The sequence below is a fragment of the Ascidiella aspersa genome, chromosome 2, assembly GCF_963924565.1.
Source record: "Ascidiella aspersa chromosome 2, kaAscAspe10.2, whole genome shotgun sequence".
NCBI lineage: Eukaryota > Metazoa > Chordata > Ascidiacea > Phlebobranchia > Ascidiidae > Ascidiella > Ascidiella aspersa.
Window position 1 is genome coordinate 14,394,325 of NC_139448.1, and position 23,502 is coordinate 14,417,826.

Sequence of the window (23,502 nt, forward strand, 5' to 3'; positions counted from 1 at the left end):
CAGTAAATGCGTTTCCGATTCGAAATGTTGATGAAATGCGTGAAAATTAAGTTACAACATAGAGCACTAATACTAGTGCTCACCACCCACTTAAGATATAGTTACTATAGTATATAGAGCCATTTTGCAATCTATAATTTTTGGGCGCGAAGGATTCACACCACAAAAGTTTTATTAAACTATAATTATAATATAATTTTCGAGGGAGTTTGTGATTTGATTTGGTAGAGAGCATAGAGTCAGGCGTTAGGAAGGTGGCCAAGTTTTACTTTTTAAATATACAACCAACATTTTGATTTCACATGTGGTTAATCGTTTTGTGCTACTTAAAAAACAATGAATTCATAAACCAGCCAATATTTTTAGAATTACAATCGTATCCGTACATTTAATTAAAGGAAATTATTTTAAAGACTAAAAAAACTTCCATTTCTATTTAGCAAGCAAAATTTTAGGTGTAAAATTAACTGCCGCTTCGTAACGCATTTTGTCTTGCTGCAATTGCGATCACTTTGAATTGAAGTTGAAGTGGAGTATCATCGACAAATCTAAGGTATATTAGGGTTTGAATTATTTTATCGTATCAAGTTTTATTGAGCCTAATAAATTTATAATCAATCACGTACTCCAAATTTACTGGAAACGTAATGTTAACTACGATTCTTTACGAGTTATTAAAAATAAATTTAGTTTTGGGCACTCCCGTAGAAAGCTCGGCGCTGGCCTGGCTCTAGAATCACATTTCTACAACTTTCGGCGCTCTTTCACTATTGTACGTGAAAAGTTTAAAAAAATAATAATAATACCGCTTACCACAACGCATATTGTTTGGGTTAGGGTGCGGGTTAGCGTTTGGGTGAGGGTGGGTCAAGTAATATTATGTTTATTATTAATAATAACTTGACCCACCCTCAACCAAACGCTAACCCTAACCCAAACAATATGTGTTGTGGTATGCTGGATTTGAAGAAAATTTTTTTTTTATTAATTTTTACGTACGATAGTGAAAGAGCGCCCAACTTTCTTACAGTACCAAACAAGGTGTCAAAATTAAAATTATGAATAAGAAATAAATATGACATATTAAATACAATAATACCTCTTGACGACCAAAGTCTGCATTCTATAACAGGTCTATGACATTTTTAAACGGAATTGATTTATATCTTTATTTAATAAACATTGAAGCTAAGGAGACTAGGATATTTTAGAAATTGTAATTTAGTTTACATGGTTTGTGTAAAATTTTCTCCACTTGGTTTCTTGGGAGTGCCCCTAAATAAATTGTTAGTTCCGTAACTTAATTGCTAATTTGTGGCTAAATTAGGTTGCATTGGTCTTATTAGTGCAACTTACAATTGTCATTATTGTATACTTATTATTAATTGTATTTTAGGCAATTTCCATGTGGTATCCCTATCGGTCTAATTATCCCCTCCGGCGATCTCTCGCCCGTTCAGTCATATGGCTATCTTTCTTCTGTTCCCGGACTGTTTATTTTCCCTGAAAAATCTGTAGCTCCTGGTATTGCAAGATCCCTCACTACTTTTCCAATCTTAAAGAAAAATGTTTGGTTTATTGGCCTTTCATCCAGTGCCTCAGTTCAGCCTGTCATTCTTTTCAGACATTACCTAACCCATCTCTTACTAATCGCTGTAAGGGTAAGACTACAAAGTTGTTCGTTTCAAGTTATAGTTATTAGGTAATGTATTTAAGTTGTTGGTAAACGATTTTCAAGTTGAGTTTAATATAATGAATGAGTTTATTTATTGGATTCATCATTGTGGTAATTAATAAACTAGAAAAATTATATTTCTTTTGACATATAAAAAATATTTTTTTGTATAGCTCAACAACAACATGTCTAGTCGGGTGTTTCTTGGTGGTCTTAGCAGCCGTGCAAATGAAGGAGACGTTGAAAGATTCTTCGAAGGCTTTGGTAAAATCCGAGACGTCAACCTTAAACAAGGATATGGATTTGTGGAGTTCGATGACCAGCGTGATGCTGACGATGCAGTCTATGAGATGAATAACCAGACCTTGTGTGGCAGCAGGGTTACTGTTGAACATGCAAAGGGCACACCCAGAGGTGGTGGTGGTGGTGGAGGCGGAGGAGGAGGTTTTGGTGGAAGAAGCAGTTCCCGCCATGGTGACCGCGGCGGATATGGAGACCGAGGAGGGTATGGTGACCGTGGCAGCTATGGGGATCGTGGTGGTTATGGAGATAGAGACCGCTATGGTGGTAGAGATGACAGAAGCTATGGTGGAGGAAGATCGTTTGGTGGTGGTGGAGGAGGCAGGTATCCTGCTCCTTCTCGCACAAAGTACCGGGTCTTGGTCGAAAATCTTTCTTCCAGAGTAACCTGGCAGGATTTGAAAGATCATTTACGTCAGGCTGGTGAGGTAACATATGCAGAAGCCAATCAAAAAGCCAGAAATGAAGGTGTTGTTGACTTTGCCACTTACGATGACATGAAGACCGCTATCAGCAAGATGGAAGGAACTGAGCTCTACGGTCGTAAAATGAAGCTTTCTGAAGAAGGTCGATCCATGAGTAGGTCAAGGTCTCGAAGCCCGATTCGGTCTCGCTCTCGGGACCGCAGTCGTAAGGAGAGCAACAAAAGTCGTTCACCCTCTCCTAGCCGATCATCCAAATCTCCTCGTCGCTCACGCTCCAAGTCACATAGCCGTTCAAAGACCCCTGAACGTCGCAACCGTGATCGTTCCAACAGTGGCAGTCCAGCGAGGGAATAAAGATTTTCTCTTTTTCTGATCATGATTGATCATCCACTTAAAACTGCCATGAACTTTCACCAAACCAAGAATAAAACAATATAACAGCCTGGATTTACAGAGTTAATACATGCTTATTGTGCTTTGTGCAAATTGTGATGTTGATTTTAATACCAATTTTAATAACGCCATGTAATAAAATGCTGTTGTATTTTGTATGATACTATAAATAGTGTTTTTGTGTTGCAGAATTAACTTAAGTAGGAATGTTATAATACTCTTGACAGCCTGATTTAATTGATCTTGAACAAGCATTCAGTCATTATGAGTTTTTTGAGGGGCACGTTTTCAAAGTTGTTCAAGCAGAAGATAGTCTTTTTGGTAAGCCTATTTTTTAAGCACAAAGCCATCTTCAGTGCTAATGAACTAATTAAAATAATTTCAGAGTTTTCATTTTAGTTTCTACTTAAGTTTGCGTATTTCAAACTTTTTTTCTGTGGCAAAATTCCTATGAAAAATTTAATCATTGTAAAATTTTGTCTAAGTTATATTTCTCTTTCAGCATAATATTTTTATTCTAAAATATCCAACAGAAATGTGTCTGCAACCATCTAATTTTCCGATATTGTAAGCGTACCTCTGCCTCTCTAAAAATTGTTAATTTTATCTTAGTTCATAACAGAGATATTAAAGTGATTGAGTTAAACCAGACAGATTAATTAAGAGTACTTCACATTTTGTATTATCTGGCAGTCATTGTAGTGTGAAAAATATGAATAATCTTCACAAGGATTATAAAACAAAACAATATTTTTAAATAGCTTTTATACCGATGAAAACCACTGGACTATAAGACAGGGTTTCGCAAATACTTTTTGGCAGCGTGTAGTTGAGTTTCCAATATGACTAGTTAATAAATGCGCCGTGCATCTCATGGTGTTAGGCTAGGCAGTGGTTTCTAAAAAATGTATTTAAATAGTAACACCTCAGTAGCAGGAAATTACCACTTGGCATTGGGTATTGGCTCGGATCAGGTATTATCAGTCACTTGTGTGTGTCACAATCGGAATGGCTCTAATTATTTCTTTGTGACGCAAAGGTTGGAACCCGCTTAATCCGGTAGTGTGCGCACTATGACATTCATTGACAACAGAAATTATCCTGATGTGACTATTTTAGAAAAGAAAACTCAACCGTAACCATGATGTGTGGGTATTGAATTTTGTTTAAGAGCAATAGAAACATAACACATGACATTTTTTTAATTGCATCAAAATATGGCATCATAGCACAAGTAATATAACTTAAATAAACCTGCTTTTATCATTTGAAGTTTGAAAAAAAACTGTATCTGATTTAGTTTGCAAACCTTGTTTTTGAAATATGACCGGCACATTGTCCTTACGAAAAGCATGCAAAGAAATGTGTATGTTGGTCAAATGTTTGAGGGGCTGATAACCTAGCTGCTGGTTATTTAAACAGAAAGAATAGCGTAGCACGGTTATATAGCATGTATATATATCCCGTTAAACCTGGATAATGCTTAATTTATATATACTACCATTGTACTTACAAATTAGGATGCTTTTGCCACCTTATTAATATGTTTAATTGCATTACCTTTAAAAGTATTTTTTGTTTAGTAAATTTATTATTTAGATAAAGCCATTAAGGTTTTGTCCGTATTGCTAAAACCATTTAAGTTTGCATATTTTTTTATGGAGTGCGGCATCCTCATGGCACTTTGGCCAAATAAAGGGCTGAAACAATTTCCTCACCGCTGAATAAGGCATGTTTAGATACTAGGAAACAAAATACCATTCCCACCTAAAGGTTTGTATTTAAGAAGTTAATATTAACAACATAAGCCGTTGCAGGTACAAGGTCTCATTATTGACTGTCCAAAGTCAGCAAAAACACGAAGCAATTATGTGGTTTTAGATTTCAAATAAACATTAATAAAACTATTGTACTGCAATGCTAGCTCTGAAATTAAAAATAAACCATGACAGCTGTTTCTCACATTTCATTATATTAACAAATGCAAACCATATCTCTTTAAACATTGCTGTTTATTTTTTAGGAAAGTATCAGAAGTGTAAGTGGTAGCAGTGCTTTGCTTTCCCAAAGCAGGCCACAGCAGAATGACCATGAAAGGGTATGTGCATTACTCTACCGTTTACAAATTTGTGATTATCTTCAATGATTGCACTGGGTTATTACTTTTGGGTACTGCGTGCAATCTGTATTAGGTGTCATAATTGAAAGTTGCTGTATTGTGCTATCAGTCATAGATTACTGGCTTTTACTTGTTTTCTTTCATAATAAAGGTGATACCATTATATTGTATTATTGCAAAAATGTTTAGTTTACACTTTGAAAAAGTTGAAGGTTGACAGTCTTGTCTTTCTTAATATAAAATAAACAAAAAAGCTTGAAATTTCTAAATATAAAATGGTAAAAAAACTTTGCAGACTTTTGACAAGATTTTAATTGCCAATCGAGGAGAAATTGCTTGTAGGGTAAGTTGATTCTTATTATTTTATAAAAATTAGTAGGAAAATTCATTTGGTTATCTTTTTATGTAGATCAGGGTGGTCCAAGGTTGACAACATCGCGGGCCACAATATTTCTTGCATATTCTTTGCGGCCACATACACGCTTAATGTTGGCCTAAAAATGACCTTGGATATTTAAATAATCCTGTAGCGTACTTAATGTGTTTTACAATGGAATGTTTCTTTTTCAACTGAACGCCCTTACAGGAAATTGGGAAACCGTTGAACCTGGCATTGCACACTAGTTGCTCGCCTAACAGCATTTGTCGGAAAACTAATGATTAGGCAAGGGTATCGGAAAGTAATAATTCGCCGCCCGAAAAAACGCTGACGCCGCACTGCATGGCTATGTAAGAAGCAGAACAGTAAGTGTTATGAAACAGCGACAGGCCTTTCACCAAACCTGCCACTCGCAAACGACCAAATAGGCGTAACTTTCTGCGATGAAACAAATAAAAATGATCCAATATTATACTTTAAACATCCTTACTGACAAGCCAAAGCACGGGTCAGAAAAATGGGTTACAAACTGTTACAAAAAAAGTTTAAAGTCATAATAAAAACACAAAATTAAGTAAACGGGTAAATTTTGAAAATAGTGACACTTTGGATTTGCAATATCTAGCTAAATAGTTATGCCCGTGGTCCCCCAATGACCGCTACATGGCCCTCCAAGGGGGCCGAGGGCCACGGTTAAGAAACTCTGGGCTAAAGTCACAGTGAAAACCACATTTTGAGAAAAGTTTCGTATAAGACATTTGACCAGTCAAATGAAAGCCGATCAATTGAAGTTAGAAATAAGTCTTGATTTTAACTTTAAATAAAATATATGAACGTTTTGGCTCAAGTACAATGGTTTGTAAAACAAAAACAATTATTTTATGGCTATCAATAATATTTTTTGCAAAACAATGCCCATCTTGAAAGCAATACTATAGCAGTATTGTAGTAATTTTTAACATTACTACAACCATCAAGTTAAGCCAACAACTTTATTAACGAAATTTAACAACAAGTAAATGCATTAGTAAAAAAAATTTTACTCCTCATCACAACTTTTGTCACTATCTGGATTTTTGAAATTATCACCAGGGTCCACTGGAGACAAGGGATTTGCTTCTTTTAAATTAAGTAGCCTAAGATTATGGTATAACCCAACTAGTGTTTCCTTTTATGACAAACACGTTTCATCATATACGTGCATTTATTCTAAACGAAATAAATCTACTTTGCCAATCAACTTGTTATTAGCACAGAACATGTGCTTGCATCAGTTAACCTTACGATTTTATTTTTGAATTCTTTAAAAAAGTTAAAATCAAGATCACAAAACAACCCTTTAAAAACATTTACAACATTTGAATCCAATATGAATATTTGACCGGTTAAATAAAGTGAGTTCAATTGACCGGTGAATTGACAATATTTGACCGGTCAATTGAGAGGCTTGCCAACCCTAGTTATAACACTTACCAAAATTAGGCTTCCTTGCTACTCCCTGCTGCGAATTTGGTGAGCGACAGGAATCTGGTTTATTTCATGGTATAACTGGAAAAATGTAATGATGACCAAACAATTGCAGTATTCTTACTGTTCGTTTGTCACTTAGATTTCTTTGAGTAAACCGTCAACGGTACGCATTGCAATAATTCAGCAGTGCTTGCGGGCCACGAAAAATCATGTCGGGCCTGTGTTTGGACCACCATGATGTAGGTTGTATATGTTCTGTAATACAGCTAACATTTTATTTTACCCTTGTTTTGTTTTTATGTTATTGGCAAGTTACAAACTGTTACGGCAGTGGCACAATTTTGCTATGTGTTACAATGCTCTAATGATCATTTAGGTGATGCGAACTTGTAAGGAGATGGGCATTGCGACAGTTGCTGTACATAGTGAAGCAGATGCCAGTGCAGTGCATACCCTTATGGCTGATGAGGCTGTATGTGTTGGCCCTGCACCCTCAGCACAAAGCTACCTCAACATTCCAGTCTTATTAGAAGCTGTAAAAAGCACAGGAGCACAAGCAGTAAGTTAAAAGTCTTAACAACACATCATAGATACCCTATTTGACAAGAAACAAAGCTTAATGTTTTTATTTATTCTTATCAAAATCATTTTTTTATGTGCTAAACTAAAGACATTTTTTGCTAACTGTAATTTGGGCTAGTGCTGATTGGCTAACCCCTCGTCCAATTGGCGACTACAAATTTGAATATGATGTTCATATATTTTTATAGATGTAGTTTGAATTTAAGTGATTAAAGGATCAATCCTAAAACAAGTACTCAGATAGCAAATAAAAATGAAATTATTAAGTGTTTTCTGTGAAGTAGAGTAGTTTTCACAAACAAGTATTTGTCGGCCTGGTGTTAGAGAACTTTGGCCTAATCAATGCTTTATAGGTTAACAGCAAAACCTTCACTGTGTGTCAGAGTGCAAGCCAACGTTTACTTCTGAATTATGCCTGAACAAATTGTCAAATAAATAAAAAATATGCCTCAAGATAAGGCTTTGGTACATTTGTGTTTTGGTTTTATCCATTAACAAGTCGTTTGTTTTACAGAATAGACAGATAAATAGATGACAGTCAACAGTTATTAGTAAGTTAAAGTATATTTTGTACTTCATAGGTGCATCCTGGTTATGGATTTCTTTCTGAAAACAACGCTTTTGCTAAAGCATTGGTAAGATGACACATTTTTCTTAGTTTAAAGCAGTGGTTCTTAAACTGGGGGGCGTCCCCCCTTGGGGCCGTGTGAGGTTCAAGAAATTGACAAACTCTGAATGAAATATGACTAAACATTAAGGCGAAGTGATATATACCTGCTCCTAACCTCAAATTAAACATTTGGCATCAAAAAAAAACAGTTATATATCCTTCACATTAATGCAGTGGTCAGCAAACTGTGGCCGCAGAGGCGTTTTTAGTGGGCCGCGAGTTACTTTTTAATAGTTTAGTACAGGGGTGTTCAAATGATTTCTGCCATGATCATCCACCACAGCCAAACCTGACAAAATGATGATCCACCAAATACGAATAGTAAACATATTGGACACGCTTTAATTTTTATGGTGCTTTATTTATTTAAATGTACCCTACAACATATTGATATCTTGGTGAGAGTCAAAAGTGAAGTGTGCTACAGCACCAAGATTGTGAGAAAAATGATGAGTTGGTTTAGACCAGGGGTCGGCAAACTTTTTCTAGTCGCGGGCCAACACCAAACTCAGAAAGCACAAAAAATTAACAGAAAATTGTGTTATCAAAATAATGTTAGAACAACTTTTAATCAGGCGGACCTTGCATCTTTTTTTTCACTTAAAAGCGTGTTTAATTACATTTAAGGAGACAGTAAAGTGTTGGCGCAAAGTGCAAAAAAGGCGTTGTTTGGTTTAAAATTCGAGCCCAAAAGTCGTCATCCATACTACTAATTAAAAGTGTAGTAAAACTATTTTAAAGAAACGCGATAACTTTAATAGTTAATCTTGTTTGGTGTTTGTTAACCTTTGTAAGTCAGGGCGTACGTGGCGAGCGAAGCGAGCGCACTTTTTTTACGTATACCGGCATTTCTTTTAAATTTGTTGTAAATTTTTATTACATTGCCAAAAATAAAAAATGTTAAAAAATATATGTCCAATATTTTTAAATACGTTTTCCGTTCAGGGCAACGAAGCGCTTATATAGTTCAAAAGACAGCATCAAAACATAAACAAGTTGGATGCAGTAAGATCATGAAAATTTTTCGCACTTATGTTTTTTTTTAGTTGAAACAGTCAAAAAGTATTTGAAATGGACTCGTATCTAGTTTGTCAAAGAGGCGGCGGACCGAATGAATTACAATGGCGGGGCGCATCCGGGCCGTGGGTTGCCGACCCCTGTTTTAGACTTTAGGTCTTACAATAGCATCGAATTGGGGCTTTCTGTCGCTTACTGATATCCTCAAACGCTCACATAGATTAGCATTTGGAAGTCTCTTTCTATGCTTGATATTTTACAAAATTCATCAACACTGACAATAGGTATTCACATAATACACTGTAGAAAGTTTATTTTTTTAAGACTACATTAGAAGATCCGCACAAAGGGGCAGCGTGATAGTCGTACATTTATTGCACTTTATTTTAAAAAGTTTGTGGCCTAGAAATTTTATGTCTTAGATTGTTAAGACCCACATGCCAAATGTGGTCCTGAGAAGCAAGCCAAACTATAATTTTTTCCCAACTTTATGTTAGCGCAAAATTGTTGGCGCTTTGCGCGTATATTCTTCGTTTTAAACTAGTAAGTTTTACATTATGGCATGGCAGTGTTTTGGGCATCAGACCGTTTAATTAATAACAAATATCCTAAATCCGCCACTTTTTGTAGTTGTTTTACGTAGTGGGCCTTCAATAGCACTGAAAAAAGTAGTTTGGGCAGTGACAAAAAAGTTTGCTGACCACTGCATTAATGCAACTTATCTGAAAATATATTGCTGTTCTGCCTTATGTTTTTTATTTTGAAACAAGATGGGGCGCGAGTTTTGTTAAAATTGTAAAAGGGGGGCATGTCTCAAAAATTTTAAGAACCACTGGTTTAAAGGAATAAATTTCAGGTTCCAGTTTATGTTTTTTTGCAGGATATGTTTAACATATTTTAATAATAGTAAATTACACATATTATTATTCGAACTTTAAATGTACGTTTTAAATTTAAACTACAGTTTTTTTTAATTGCTTTTTTATGAATTTTTTAAAAAATAAAAGTTGACACCTACCCAAGAAGTACTGCTGTATAACCTTGGGGGGAAAAGAAAACAAAAGTGAAATTATAACATTAAATAACCCACAACTGATCCTCAGACTTGGGTTTTCATCAAGTTGCAAACTATTTGCTTTTTACTATTTAGAATACAATGTTTTTTATTTATTTAAAATATTTATTAAAAAGTTTTTTGCCATTATAAAAATGAATCTTTTAATGTTTGTTTTAACTTTTTATATATCAATATATCAACTCAAAATGATTGTACTCACTACCCAAGCCTTTTTTGTGCTTTTAGTAATAATGACATTACAAAATTATATCTATTTATCTTTTTTAGAGTGATCAAAATGTGGCCTTTATTGGGCCAGGTACATTTGCTATCGATGCAATGGGCGACAAAATAAAGTCAAAAATAATTGCACACGAAGCAGGAGTAAACACTATTCCTGGTTACAATGGAGTTGTGGCGGATGTTGAAGAAGCTGTGAAGATTGCCAGCGACATCGGTGACTCTCTAACTATAACTTAAATTTCATGTTGTTTGCTGGCCAACATACGAAAATTTATTGTATTTTTATTCATTTAGTCCAGCGGTTCCCAAACTAGTGTCCGCACAGTAGTTTCAAATGGTCCGATGGTCTGTGAGGGGATTAAGTTTTTTAACATTAGGCTTTAGCGAGTGTTTTTAAACATTATCTGTCATCATTATTGTTTTCACTTGTGATTTATTATTCAATCATATAACGTGTTTAGGATGTCTCTTGTGACATCATAAAACATTTATTATGCTCTACTACCTTTTTTCGCCTCCCCCCACCAAAATCCTGGACCCGCCCCGAGTTATCAAAAGCGTGCTTATTTTTCGTAGCAGCGTGCTTATTCTGTATATATAGCTTTCTATTTCATGCAGGTTATCCTGTAATGATAAAGGCGTCGGCAGGCGGAGGTGGTAAGGGAATGAGGATTGCTTGGAACGAGAAAGAAACGAGAGATGGCTTCAGGTTTTCTTCACAGGAGGCCGCTTCAAGTTTCGGTGATGACCGCTTGCTGATCGAAAAGTTTATTGACAATCCGCGCCACATAGAAATCCAGGTGCCGTTTGCTGTTTCTGCGTCTAAAATTGCTTTTTGTCTAAATCTAACACACCACTTCGCGGAAGCAAAACATCTCTTGGTGTTCTTAACTAGGATTAAGGGAAATCACTCACAGGACCTGTGTGACGTAGTACTCAAATTTTGGTAATACCTTTACGTAGTAAACCCAAATCTTTAATCAGCTCAACGGTTAAACAAACGCAAAACTTTGCATTCTAAATGCTAAATACCTAAATTAACAGACGGTTATTCCTTGCATGACATATTGCAATTCAATAAGCTACTGGGTCTATCGGACCTAAATCTAAAACCATTTAATTTACATACAATATTGTTTTCACTTGCCGTTTTGTAAACAAGCCAATTCTTTGTAAAATACCTCAAGTCCGAGTCAGGTCTTTTTGAATAAAGTCAAATCACGATTAGAGAAATTCAAGTACTTGTCATAAAAATAAAACAGTACACTATTAAAGTTGGTACATTTATTTTACAAAAAAATAAATTTTGTATATATATAAATATATATATATACATATTAAGGTGTAAACCAGGGGTTCCCAACCTTTTTTGCTGCTCGTACCCCTTTGTCAGGCTAGAGCATTCTTCGTACCCCCAAAAAGTTCTAATGGAACTTTTCAGATTTATATTGCTAAATTACATTTCTTTTATATCTCAAAGGTTAAAACGGTATTTTCGCACAAAATCGCAAAAAGTAATTAAACGTGAATTATTTTGTTGGCTATATCTCAGTGAGATATTTGTTTGCTTCATTAATAAAATTCGATCAAACGATGGTTAGATTTTACTCAAAGAAAATTAAGATAGCATATTTGAGAGGTTTTTCATGTCTATACTTGTTTCGTAAATTGTTCGGTCAATAACTCCTGAGGCACAGCAGATTTCTGTGACTCAAATACTGTCTTTTACACTCTAGTTCTAGAGGTGGATAGTAGACTGTTTGTAGCAGATTTACAGCGAGACTACATTGAATGCCCCCTATATCTGTGCATTTTCTTCCAAACTTTGTGCTTTGCTGTTGATTTCTGGCAGCAATTAAATTCATACTCACTTCTCAAATCTCAATCTCTTAAAGAAGGACAGCGCAGTTGAAAAAAACGCATTGCTATGAGACAATCAGACAATGAGGTTTCTTACTAAACAACAACAATTATTATTTGCAGATAATTGTTTGTTTTTTTCAAAGCAAAGGTAATGGAATAATATCTTTTACAATTTCAAACTAAAACTGTACTGTAAAATCTGTTTGAAAAGCTGCTCTGTGGCTTAAGGATCTTCGTACCCCCTTATGTCCAATCTAGTACCCCCGGTTGGGAACCCCTGGTGTAAACGAATAATTGAGGAAGTGGGCAATCAGTTTATGGTCAAACAAGACAACTAAAAGTCGAATTTAAAAACCCGGATGAAATACAGGATCAGACTTTTTCCTTCTGGCTTACGCGGGTTTTTAGATTTTAAGTGCGCGCAATAAAACATTGTGTCAATACGTACATTAACCCCTCCTCATTTCCACCTATATCACAAAAAAACTTATTATGTAAATGAAGTTTAGTCTTTAGTCTGTACTGACAAACGTATGCCTAACAATGTCAGTCCTCACATCAAGCTAAAATTTACTTGATTGCGTGGCACAAACTATCACACTTCTATTACAGCAGACATGGGCAAACTACGGCCCGCGGGACAAATCCGATCCGATCTGCGAAGCAATTTAATCCGACCCGCGGCTTACTTTGTTTAAAACTTTGTTAAAAGAAATATCATACTTAATATGATGTGTATTTTAAATCCCCTTTGTATGCGGCCCGCCAAGACATTTTCTGTCTCTCATGCGGCCCCTTTTGCCCACCCCTGTGCTATAGGCTACCACGTATACTTTTTATAAAATACAATCACAATCCATTATTGCTACGTGATATAAAGTATTGTTGTTGTTACATTTTTAGAAACAAGAAAAACTAACCACACACCACAAAGATCAGCACAAATCTTAGAATTAAGCACGGTTCGGCAACCCGGGCTATATAGGCTTTCTATTATTCCGTTTCTACAAGAATAATAACCTACGAGAAATATACAGGTTCTTGCGGACAGCCATGGAAACACGTTGTATCTGAACGAGCGCGAGTGCTCCATCCAGCGGCGGAACCAGAAGGTGGTGGAGGAGGCTCCGTCGACTTTCCTTGATCCCCAGACCAGAAAGGCGATGGGTGAACAAGCGGTGGCCCTCGCCAAAGCAGTTCAGTACAAAAGCTCGGGTAAAAAATTCAAACACATATCAGTTGAGATGCAACTTTTTTTTGTAGTATTTTAGGGAAGCAAAAGGGGAACACCCGGTAAAAAAAATTGAGAACCATTAACGTAGTTTCACGAGTGTAAGAGTTTGTAAATCGGGCTTGATTTTTACTGAAGCTTGGTATCGGAGAATATCTAAAATGCAATCCTTACCTAACTTTGTTTTTTAATCAGCGTTTGCAAATTTTAGAAAAATGATTAGCTGGAAACAATTTTTTATGGTCGCCAATCACGAATTACTCCGGAAATATTTAAAAATAACTATGCACTTTAAAATCAATTGGCTTGTCGCGTTATAAAGTTGATTGAATAGTGTTGATGTGATCGCATCACACATGTAACCTATATACATAGCAACTAAGTGCTCTAGCGACGGTGACACCAAATTTGTTATACAAATTCATATATTTAACACAACTCACAGATTTGTTGGTGAGAATGCCATGTTTGGTTCTACCATTGGACCGATCTCTTTTCAATCCAAAATTAATTAAAAAAAAAATTAACTTTTAGAAAACGTTGCGATTTGCAACAACTATCATTCACTATGTCAATGTCGAAGTTTTTCAAGCAAAACTATAGGGGGCCAAACCTTTACAGCGTTCTCTGTGGATGCCTAACCAATTACAATTCAGTTGTGTGTCAAAGAATAGTAATCTTGTTGCTTGTGATATAATAAAGTTTTGTTGTTTGGACATGTGAAATCAAAATAATACAAATAATTAGGTTTACTAGCACCCCCCGACTGTAACATTTTTAATTGGCGACGGCGACTTGTTTTTCTACAATGGCTTTGCTGGACCATTAAATTATCTAACTTAGAAACTTTTCACTTCGTTCTTCGTCCGGCGAAAACATAATGATTCCATCGTGCAAAAACGGCAGCCTTTTAATGGCTTTCAGTATACGCCCCTCGTTATTTGTGCGACGAGAGACTGATGTGGAGACATGAAAAACCAAACTGTTTTTTTACCCAATAAACTACTATAAAAGAAACATAGTTATATACGACAACACCGCTATGAATTTGTACATTATTATTTACTCTAAACCACAAATAATCGACGAGCAGCAGTTGTCGTACCCCTGGTATAGATCATGGCTTCATGCATTATCTTTTACCTGCAGAATAGGTTGCCCTGTATCTTACTGGAAACTAAGTAAGATTTTGTCAAAAAGCACATCTCCTTCTTTGAAATTAAACATTATAACCTTGTCGAACTCTGGGGCTGTAAACATAATTGGTTTTAACTTCAGGCACGGTGGAATTTCTGGTGGATTCGCAAAGGAACTTCTATTTCTTGGAAATGAACACCAGACTGCAAGTCGAACATCCCGTCACAGAGTATATTACAGGTAATGTGTCACTTGAACATTGATTTACGTATGTGGTTTTTAAGGTTATTTTTGCGGCCTAGTAGAACTAGCGCTGAGCACAAAAATACGCGTTTTACAAAATACGTTATGGTTACTTAGTGTTTTGGACTATAAATTCAAATTATCTGAAGGTTTTGACAAATTACCAGTGTTGCAATGTGTTGAATTACTGCACTTAATAATTTTGACATAAGCTTGTCAGCTGTATTTCGGTAGTAGGACAATTTTACCTAGGAGCTACTGTAGTTTGCATGATACCTATCTTTTTCAATGGTTAAAAATCGAAGGAATAACCTTGCCAACAACCACAGTCAACTATTGCTCATGCCATACGACAACTGATATCAAAATTATCATATGATGTCATTCTGTAGTTTTGTGCCATTTGTGTCAAAACTGGTCCACAAATTGGTAATCATAAAATTAAGCAATAGCTAAATGTAATACGCTAATTAAGATAACATATAGTTGTCTGATATGAACTGTAGTTCTTGTGAGATCCATTCTGGACAATTTCAGTGACTAAATTTGTTTTATCGCTATGAACTTAAGACTTTGTCTGAGTCAAAAATATATATTGTAAACTCCGTGCAATAGTTTGTAAGCGCTACAGTTAACGTTGGAATGGACGTAACGTTTTGTAAACATACCTTGCATCTCAGGCATCGACCTTGTTCGTGAAATGATTCGTGTGGCGGCGGGACACCCCCTTTCCTATTCCCAGAATGACGTGGGCATCAACGGTTGGTCGATGGAATGCCGAGTGTATGCGGAGGTAAGTGGTGTTTTATATATAACGCGCTTAAACCCATCTTTTGTCATCAGCACGCCTTTTAAGACTATCGTGTGTGACTTATTTCACTAGAATTTGTCTCAGACCAAGTACTAGTATAAAACTGAAATCGAGCCAGTGTTAAATTTGAAGAGAGTGCTGGCTGTGAGGTTTTTTAGTGTTCTTATAATTTAGTGTTTCAGTATACAGATTTATTCTAGTTAAATTATTTCCTAATCAAAAACAGCTCCCCTGGAAAACCACTGTTACCAGAGGAATTGTTTTTTGAATAATGGTAGCAACAGTTTATTTATTCTATACAAAAAAAACGATATAACATTTATCAACCAACATGCTTTTTATTGCAGTAACATTAACTCCCTAGACAATTCGCTTCTCACGTAACCGCGCTTGTCTTATTTAAAAAAATGAAATTTAAATCTTATTCCAAAAAGCTAATAAACATCTAAATTTTCTTAAAAAAATCGTTTTAGGGTGGTTACTAGTCAATCTTGGTTTATTAGCATATTCGTCAATCCAAAAGCACAAAATTTGTATTTGAATGTACAATATTGAAATGCAATTTTCTCAAAAAACTACAAGATTTGCAACTTTAGATCGATCAATAGATCTTATAGGCTTTAGCCATAAACCGCAACCCAAAAAGGTCGATAAACAAATTCTAGATGTACCTTGTAACTAAAGGCAATTAATTCCTAATACCACTATTGTACAGCCCATCTAAATGTAGTGAATGTCCTTGGTGTACACGTTGTTCGGCGGCCAGAAAAAAATTATAAATCCTACAAGAAAGCAAAAAAAATTATAATGGCCAAAACAGGAAAGGCCTTTAACGTGCCGCACGTAACACGTTACTCAAATTTTGTGAATTAAAACTATTCAACTGTACCTAAAATTTGACACCCGCAGACGTTTTTCAGTTGGATCCAAAATTTTACCTCGCATGCGTTAAATTCTGCTAAATACAAAAGTTGCCCCATGTACAGGGTTGGTCAAAAGTAGGCTTACAGTTATTCCACAACGTTGGCTTGGAAGAAGAGGTAGCATTGAATGGCCACCACGCTCACCTGACCTGACACCAATGGATTTGTTTGGGGGGGAGGGGGGGTTGTAAAGAACAAGGTGTGTGAGAAGAACCCCAAAACAATAGATTTACTTTTGGACAACAACCCTACTTTTTATAACTGTAAGCCTACATTTGGCCCACTCTGTATAGAAGTTGAAATTCGATTCCGTCCACTTTGTTACAATTCCGACCTATAGCGTTGCTTTCTAGGACCCGTACAAGTCGTTCGGTCTGCCTTCCATCGGACGCCTGCGTCGCTACGTGGAACCCGAACAAACTGCCAACGTGCGAGTGGATAGCGGCGTTAAGGAGGGAAGTGACATCAGCATCTATTACGATCCCATGATATCCAAGGTAAGTGTTTTAATATGGACGCTTTCTCCCTGTTTAAGGTGCTCTTATTGTCGTTTGCCGTTCGCACTTTTTTGCGCGATATGATTTTTGACCTTTTTTTCATTAGGTTATTTAATACTTCTAAATAGGCTTGGATACAAATTGTGTAATGTATTTTTCATTTGTTTGCGTTTTCTGTGTTTAAACTATTTTGATTTTTTTAGGCATATATACAAAAAACCAACAACTGTTTTTCTCTGTTAAAAATTTGACGCTTTGTCAAGAATTTTCAACCATTTTTACGAGAAGTTCTTTGTTTTATTTTGTTTCACGGCAGCTTGTCACCTATGGCAAAGACCGCGCCGAGGCGCTGTCCCGGATGCAATCCGCCCTAGACAGTTACGTCATCAGAGGAGTGACGCACAACGTTCCCCTGTGCCAAGAGGTACTCCGTCATCCAAAGTTTGTTTCAGGTGCGATTTGAAAGTTAGTTGACAAGGATACAATGGTGTGACACGCATAGCGCCCGAAGCTATTAATGCCCTAGTTATGCAGCGGATCGATATTTCAATTGTGCCCTCGCGCGCGGGCGTAAATTTTTAATTGGTACACACGCAATACGCCCAACGCAATACATTGTTATTGCAGTCTAGATTGACAGTTTTTTCAAACTCCGTTGACTAAAACTAGAAAAAATTCGCCTTTTTCACATTGCGGAAAGTGCGATTCAAAAAACTCTGGCGTAATTATCATACTGGGTCAAGGCTGTAACTATAAGTTTGACAACTGGAGATCATTTCAATAATCCGATAGAGCATTGGTTCCCATCCTTTTTCAAGTCGAGCCAAAATTTAGAAAAATATCATACTGGTTAAATCTCGCCACCCAAACCTATTCTGGTGAGAAACGGTTCCATGATTTTTGTTATCATCTTCAACACGTCCCCCCCTTTTTATTTTACTCAAGGTTTGCAGGTGATCAGAACATTTTCTATTAATCTTCTTTGCATTTATTAAATGAATGTGTTTTGCAAGGATTTTGTTTTTTCAGGCATTTTTTTACTACTAGAAAAATGACGCACACGACTCGCCCAAAACTAATTGCGCGGCCTTCAGTTTTGAAACCCTTAGAACCACCACTAACACAGCACACTACGTCAGCAATAACACCAGCACGAAATATATTATACCCATCACTTATAATTTGGCAGTTTTACTAATGGCAAGCTGCAGCTAAAGCATTCACATCTGCTGTATGTCAATTTTGCATGATATGTGTGGACCTTCAAGCAATTTTCAGTTGGCCGCGGGCTCATTTGTGCAACTTTTATCATTTGGTATGAATATTCAATATTTCATCTTCAAAGAAAACTAGATATTTAAAAAGGTCAAAAGTAATTCATACGCGGTATGCCGAAGTTTCCAGAACATGTAACACTATCAAACTTAAACTATGAGTGCCGGGCATCTTCTCAAAAGTCAAACCCATCGTGCTATGATGTGTAACTTCGTTTTGGTAGTCCGGTCTAATCTTTTGAGGTTATACAATAGTTTTGTTTGGAAACTTCGCATACCTAATATGTTCTGCCCCAATTGGTCTTTCTTTTTTACGGAGTTTTCATTTTTATTTAGTTGTATATCGCTTTAGAATGCTATTGATTACAACATACTCTGAACTGTCGTAAATGACACAGTTGTTTTTGTGTTTTTTCTTTTCCGCCTGGACCCATTTGGAACGTTTTTTCTCTTGTCTAGAATCGATTTTCCTTTTTGACGAATTGGCTGTTTCGTAACTCTGGAAGAAACGCCATGTCCGCCGTGCCGCCTGTACTTCGCTCGTTTTTTCTTTTCTGTTTTTTCAACCCTCGCAAGACAAAAGTATTCACAAAATATATCTTGACTAAAGTATTTAATAGTTTCTGTGGGCAGTTTAATGGAAATAAGTTTCTTTTAGCAAGCGATTGCACATTTTTTGATGGTTTATCGATATTTTTTAAATAACTTTTCGCCTCCGGTGCTCACCAATTTTTGTTTAGTACTGCGAAATCGCTCGGGCGCAGCGTTAACTTCTCACTAAGAAACCAGCTTAATTTTTATTGGTTCAACTCCACAGTTTCGCTGGCTTCTTGCTCGTATGACTATTTTAAATATGGTAAACCAAAAAATACACAAGCTCTTTATTGAAGCGATAGGCTAGCCAAAGAGGTAGGCCATGGCACCAAATTTTGGCTGGAAATAAGCGGGCCACCCACTCTCATTGTGGCCGCGTTTGTCATCTGTCATGTTGCGGCCTTTTTAATGGACTCTGACCGAATTGTACGTCAACAGGTGACATCAGCACTAAGTTCCTCGAAGAGGTTTACCCGGACGGCTTCCGTGGCAAGCAGCTCGACCCGCAAGAGCATCGGGAACTCGCCGCTATCGTGTGTTCCTTCTACGCCAAACAGCAGCATTCCAACCAACAGTTTCTCAACCAGACAAGGTACGAAAATGTGGTCTCACGTAATTGCTGTGATCGTTATGTTATGCGCGCCGTTTGTTTTATTTTCTCAAATCGGTTAAATATGGCCAATCATATACCAACTGAGCCCTTAAGAATTCAACTTTGACCGCGCGAACAGGGAAAAATGTATACCTACTTATGGGAGAAACGTTGGTTTATTGATTTTATATATAAACTATTGTACAGCTGGTTGCAGTAAATGTAAGGCTTCTGCTATTGTACACAACGCCACTAATCTTTCCAGGTCTATTTTTTAGCGTAGTGCTGTTTTGCGCTCGCCACGCATTAAACAGTTCAAATTGCTCCCCATTTTGTAACGTTCGCAAGAAACCTCATTAATTTTTCAATAAACTTTTGAGTTACGTAAACAGTGCAGTGTGAGATTGCAATCGCCATGTCCCCAGTGAAAAAGCTTTCTGATAGCGCGGCGCATACTTGCCGAAAAATAGTGACAGTAATGCTGATGTCCTGGAAGCTATAATGTTGCCTTGTAACAGGATGCCACAGCAGGGCGGCGATGTGACAGAGTGGCAGGTGCGAGTGACACTTGACGGCCAGCAAAAGGACGCCACTGTCACAAAACTCACCGATTCGTACCAGGTTCGGGCTTTATTTAACAGCAATCTAAAGTTGACCGAAAGTTTGAATAATAAAGTTGATTTCGCTAGTTCTGGGATCAGCATTTTTCAATGTAGCCTACTTGTCCAGTTACCCAAACAATTGTTAGTATCTGTTTAACCTTTACCCTTTTTTATTATAATACGAACTATTCTGGCTTTTAAAACCTATCCACATTACCATTAATAAATCAGCATGCAGTCCCACAAAAACCAGCGGTCGAACTGCCGCCTCGGGTTCTTGACGTAGACTTCACGCTTGCTTTCATTAATTGGTAACCCGAACTTGTTGTTGTCAAGGCCCGGTGGCAAAGTGTGCAACGTTCCATCCTCTTGTGATTTTGTGGTTTTGAGTTCATTCCCGGCACGTTTTACCCATAGATACTTTGGCTAAATACCGTGAAAGGTTTCTTTCACAGAAAACGAACTCACCGTCTATAAAACCATTTCAAAAGAGATTACTGACACCATTGACTTCGATCTCAGTTAATTGCTTAAGTTAACGTACGTCGTGGTGATGCCTTCAAAAAAACGTATGCCGGTAGTTTTCGCTAAAATTGTCCCACTCAAGGACAGTAGAACAGGTAACTTGTCTTTAAGGTAACTATGGGAGACACTACTTGTACCATAAGTGCGGACTGGAACTTATCGTCGCCCACGCAACAATTATCAGTGGATGGCGGAATTCCGATGGTGGTCCAGTGTGTCGATATGGACTCCACTGGAAAGTTTAAGATCCAGTACCAAGGAACGCTGGTATGTTACTTAAATCACTACACATTATTTAATGTGTTTGCATTCTAGATTACCTTGTGGCTTAAACTGGAGTACAGTACACATTTCAGTTTGTAATTGAGAAAGCCTTTATCGCGCGTTTTATGTTGTCACTTAGGATTTAAGCTGAGACGAATAAAAAGGAAAAAGGGCATTGAACAAACCGCACTCTTGTGTAGCCCGTGCGGCTCATTAAACTACGAGATCAGATACGTTTTTATAATGTAGCTCATGCGCTTTGTAACGTTTTTTTCAGCTGAAATACTTTTTAGGCTCATGAACACAAATGTACTCTTTTTTCAGTTTGACGCAAACGTCTTAAGTGCCCGTGCTGCCGAGCTTCAAGGCTTCATGCCGGTGAAGGTCGTCGAAGACCAATCTTCAGTTCTACGCTCCCCAATGCCCGGTATGTAATCGCACTGGCTATACACCGGGCAAATACATATACATTGGTCTTTAACAACCAAAATAAAATTTACAGGCACTTTTCAGTGTTTTCGTAGCACTGGATAAGATTGCGGCGACTACTGTTTTTGTTCTGTCGCTGCTCTGGTTTGCTGAGAAGTTCGTCATGTTATAAAGTCCCCTGGGACGCCGACTGTTGGTTAAACAGGATCGGACCTTGATTTAAAATAGTTGAACTCCGACGAAATGTTAAAATTAAAACGAATGTTAAAATTATTAATAAAATTCTGTTAACAACTTTGCGGCACGAATTTTAAATTTCCTAGGAACTGGCAACAAAAATAGAATAGTGCTAAGGGGTAATTAAACATTTTAACACGTAAGCAAATTTTGCATAATGGCCTGAAACGAAACACATTTTAACGTTCCACTACACCAATTTGCTTGCGTGAGCACGCTTGCGTGAGTAATGACGTAATTAGGTATCGGATCGGTTCGCGATTTGTCCGAAATATTTGGTGTCGGCAATAGAATAAAATGTTAGCTACTAAGCGTTTGGTATTAAACGAAAGCCACCGTGACCCAATCATCTTGAGAACTTTTGCGTCTCGACCGTTGACTGTGATCTAATCTGGCCTGACTTGCCTTTTGCCCAGGAACGCTACTCTCAGTGGCTTGCGCGGAGGGCGACGCTGTGGCGGCCGGACAGGAGATCTGCGTGGTTGAGGCCATGAAGATGCAGAACAGTCTGTCCGCGGGAAGGGACGGCACCGTAAAGCGGGTGCACTGCAAGCCAGGCGACAGCATTGGCGAGGGAGATCTCATCGTCGAGCTGGAGTGAATTCGGTCGCGCTTTTTCTATTTTTTTCTTCTAATTCTTGACCCATCGCACATCTCTGGAGTCGCTGTTGTCTGAACCTCACACGTGCTCTTTTTTAACTGTTCTTTATTGCAATTTGCCATAAAATATTTATTTTAGGCTATGACTTAATCACTGAATTCCTGCTTACCTTATATCGTTTTACTCTATCTTGTATTCTAAAAAAATAAGATTCTAATAGGTAAAGTGTCGAATCGGCTAATTCACGATTTATCGCTATAACCATCACCCATCTCCCACATCGGTTATGTAAAATCGTCCAACGCCACATTTCAGACTGTTTAATTTTATTCAGCAAAAAAAAATAGTTTGTCAGGATTTTGTTTTTAGGCTCTATCAGTTACAGTTAAATCATCCACTTGTTTTGATGTTGTCACACAATGCCTTGTCAACCGAAAGAGCTTGTTTAGTAAAACTGCAATTACACACAATTTTCCAAACTGTATACTTTAAAAAGCAGCGTACATCTTCTCTTGTTATAACTTGTTGTTCGTTCTATGTCTCGATTCGACTAAGGAAAAATGCGTGAACTGACCAACCATACAAAAATTCCTATTATTTATATCGTGGTTACCAGAGTTTAAATTCCGAGTCGCCTTATATTCCGTACTTATATTTACCTATATTGTGTTGTATTCTGTTTTACTGGAGGAAATGCGCTTCCGTAAAACTAAAGTAAATAGCAAATATCGTCAGTGTAGCGAATGTTATATATGGTATTTAAACGCCGCTTGGTTCATAACAGATTTACTATGTTAGTTTGTGGTAATTGGGAACTAGCTACAGTCAATGTGAACTACATGGAAAATAATACGCAAAGGTAAACCATATCGGTGGGAAATACTTCGTGCCGTTACGTCTACCAAAGAGTGCCAAAATGTATGTTATATTTCTCCAGTTTGCTTGTTATAGTTATAACCGTGCAGTTTTGGCATATTGTAAAGCCCTAGATTTTTTTGAGGCTGTCGCATTTGTCTGTTGATCCAAATAAATTCGGTGGATACCCAATACGCAGTTCGATGTAATTGTAACATATTGGTATATAAGTAGGCCTAAGTGGTGCAGTTTACCACCATGTCCTCGTATTTTATTTCCACAAAATATTTTTTCTAATAAGCTAACGTTTGCTTCAGTTGTGGCCGCATGTTAGTAGTACTGTTCCGTTTGCTTATTATGGTAGCATGCTAGTTGCACTGTTTGCCATTTGCAAAAATAGATCCATATACATAAGGAGAAAGCCCGAATTTTTCCCACTAAAATTAGATTCGCGCTAGAGTTACAGCTTCGCTTTGGAAGAATAGGCCAAAAAA

General features: G+C 37.0%; 1 protein-coding gene and 1 pseudogene across 6 annotated transcripts; both read left to right on the forward strand.

Moving 5' to 3' along the window:
- Positions 1–438: 438 nt before the first annotated feature.
- On the forward strand, positions 439–2,970 carry LOC146163864 (serine/arginine-rich splicing factor 5 pseudogene; annotated as a pseudogene). Of its 5 annotated transcripts, none has more exons than XR_014494528.1 (3): positions 445–553; positions 1,397–1,702; positions 1,849–2,970. The product of XR_014494528.1 is annotated as a serine/arginine-rich splicing factor 5 pseudogene, transcript variant X2 (transcript). The 5 variants fall into 5 exon arrangements; XR_014494530.1 differs by having other exon boundaries at positions 1,397–1,661; XR_014494531.1 differs by having other exon boundaries at positions 497–553; positions 1,625–1,702.
- Positions 2,971–2,980: 10 nt separating this feature from the next.
- LOC146163865 (propionyl-CoA carboxylase alpha chain, mitochondrial-like) lies at positions 2,981–22,371 on the forward strand. Its single transcript, XM_083381880.1, has 17 exons — positions 2,981–3,114; positions 4,817–4,891; positions 5,208–5,255; positions 7,138–7,320; positions 7,925–7,978; positions 10,376–10,544; positions 10,949–11,130; positions 13,231–13,408; positions 14,703–14,801; positions 15,485–15,597; positions 16,892–17,035; positions 17,352–17,487; positions 19,342–19,495; positions 20,014–20,116; positions 20,734–20,889; positions 21,211–21,313; positions 21,969–22,371. The coding sequence occupies exons 1-17, from the start codon at positions 3,058–3,060 to the stop codon at positions 22,151–22,153; spliced, it is 2,139 nt and encodes a 712-aa protein (XP_083238006.1). The 5' UTR covers positions 2,981–3,057; the 3' UTR covers positions 22,154–22,371.
- The last annotated feature ends 1,131 nt before the right edge of the window (positions 22,372–23,502 follow it).

What these genes read in the sequence shown, in the direction of transcription:
- LOC146163865 (XM_083381880.1), top strand. Translation starts at nt 3,058, where the DNA reads ATGAGTTTTTTGAGGGGCACGTTTTCAAAGTTGTTCAAGCAGAAGATA. An exon ending in AAAGCACAGGAGCACAAGCA is followed by an intron (nt 7,321 to 7,924) that starts GTAAGTTAAAAG and finishes TGTACTTCATAG; the next exon opens with GTGCATCCTGGTTATGGATT. An exon ending in AGTTCAGTACAAAAGCTCGG is followed by an intron (nt 13,409 to 14,702) that starts GTAAAAAATTCA and finishes TTTTAACTTCAG; the next exon opens with GCACGGTGGAATTTCTGGTG.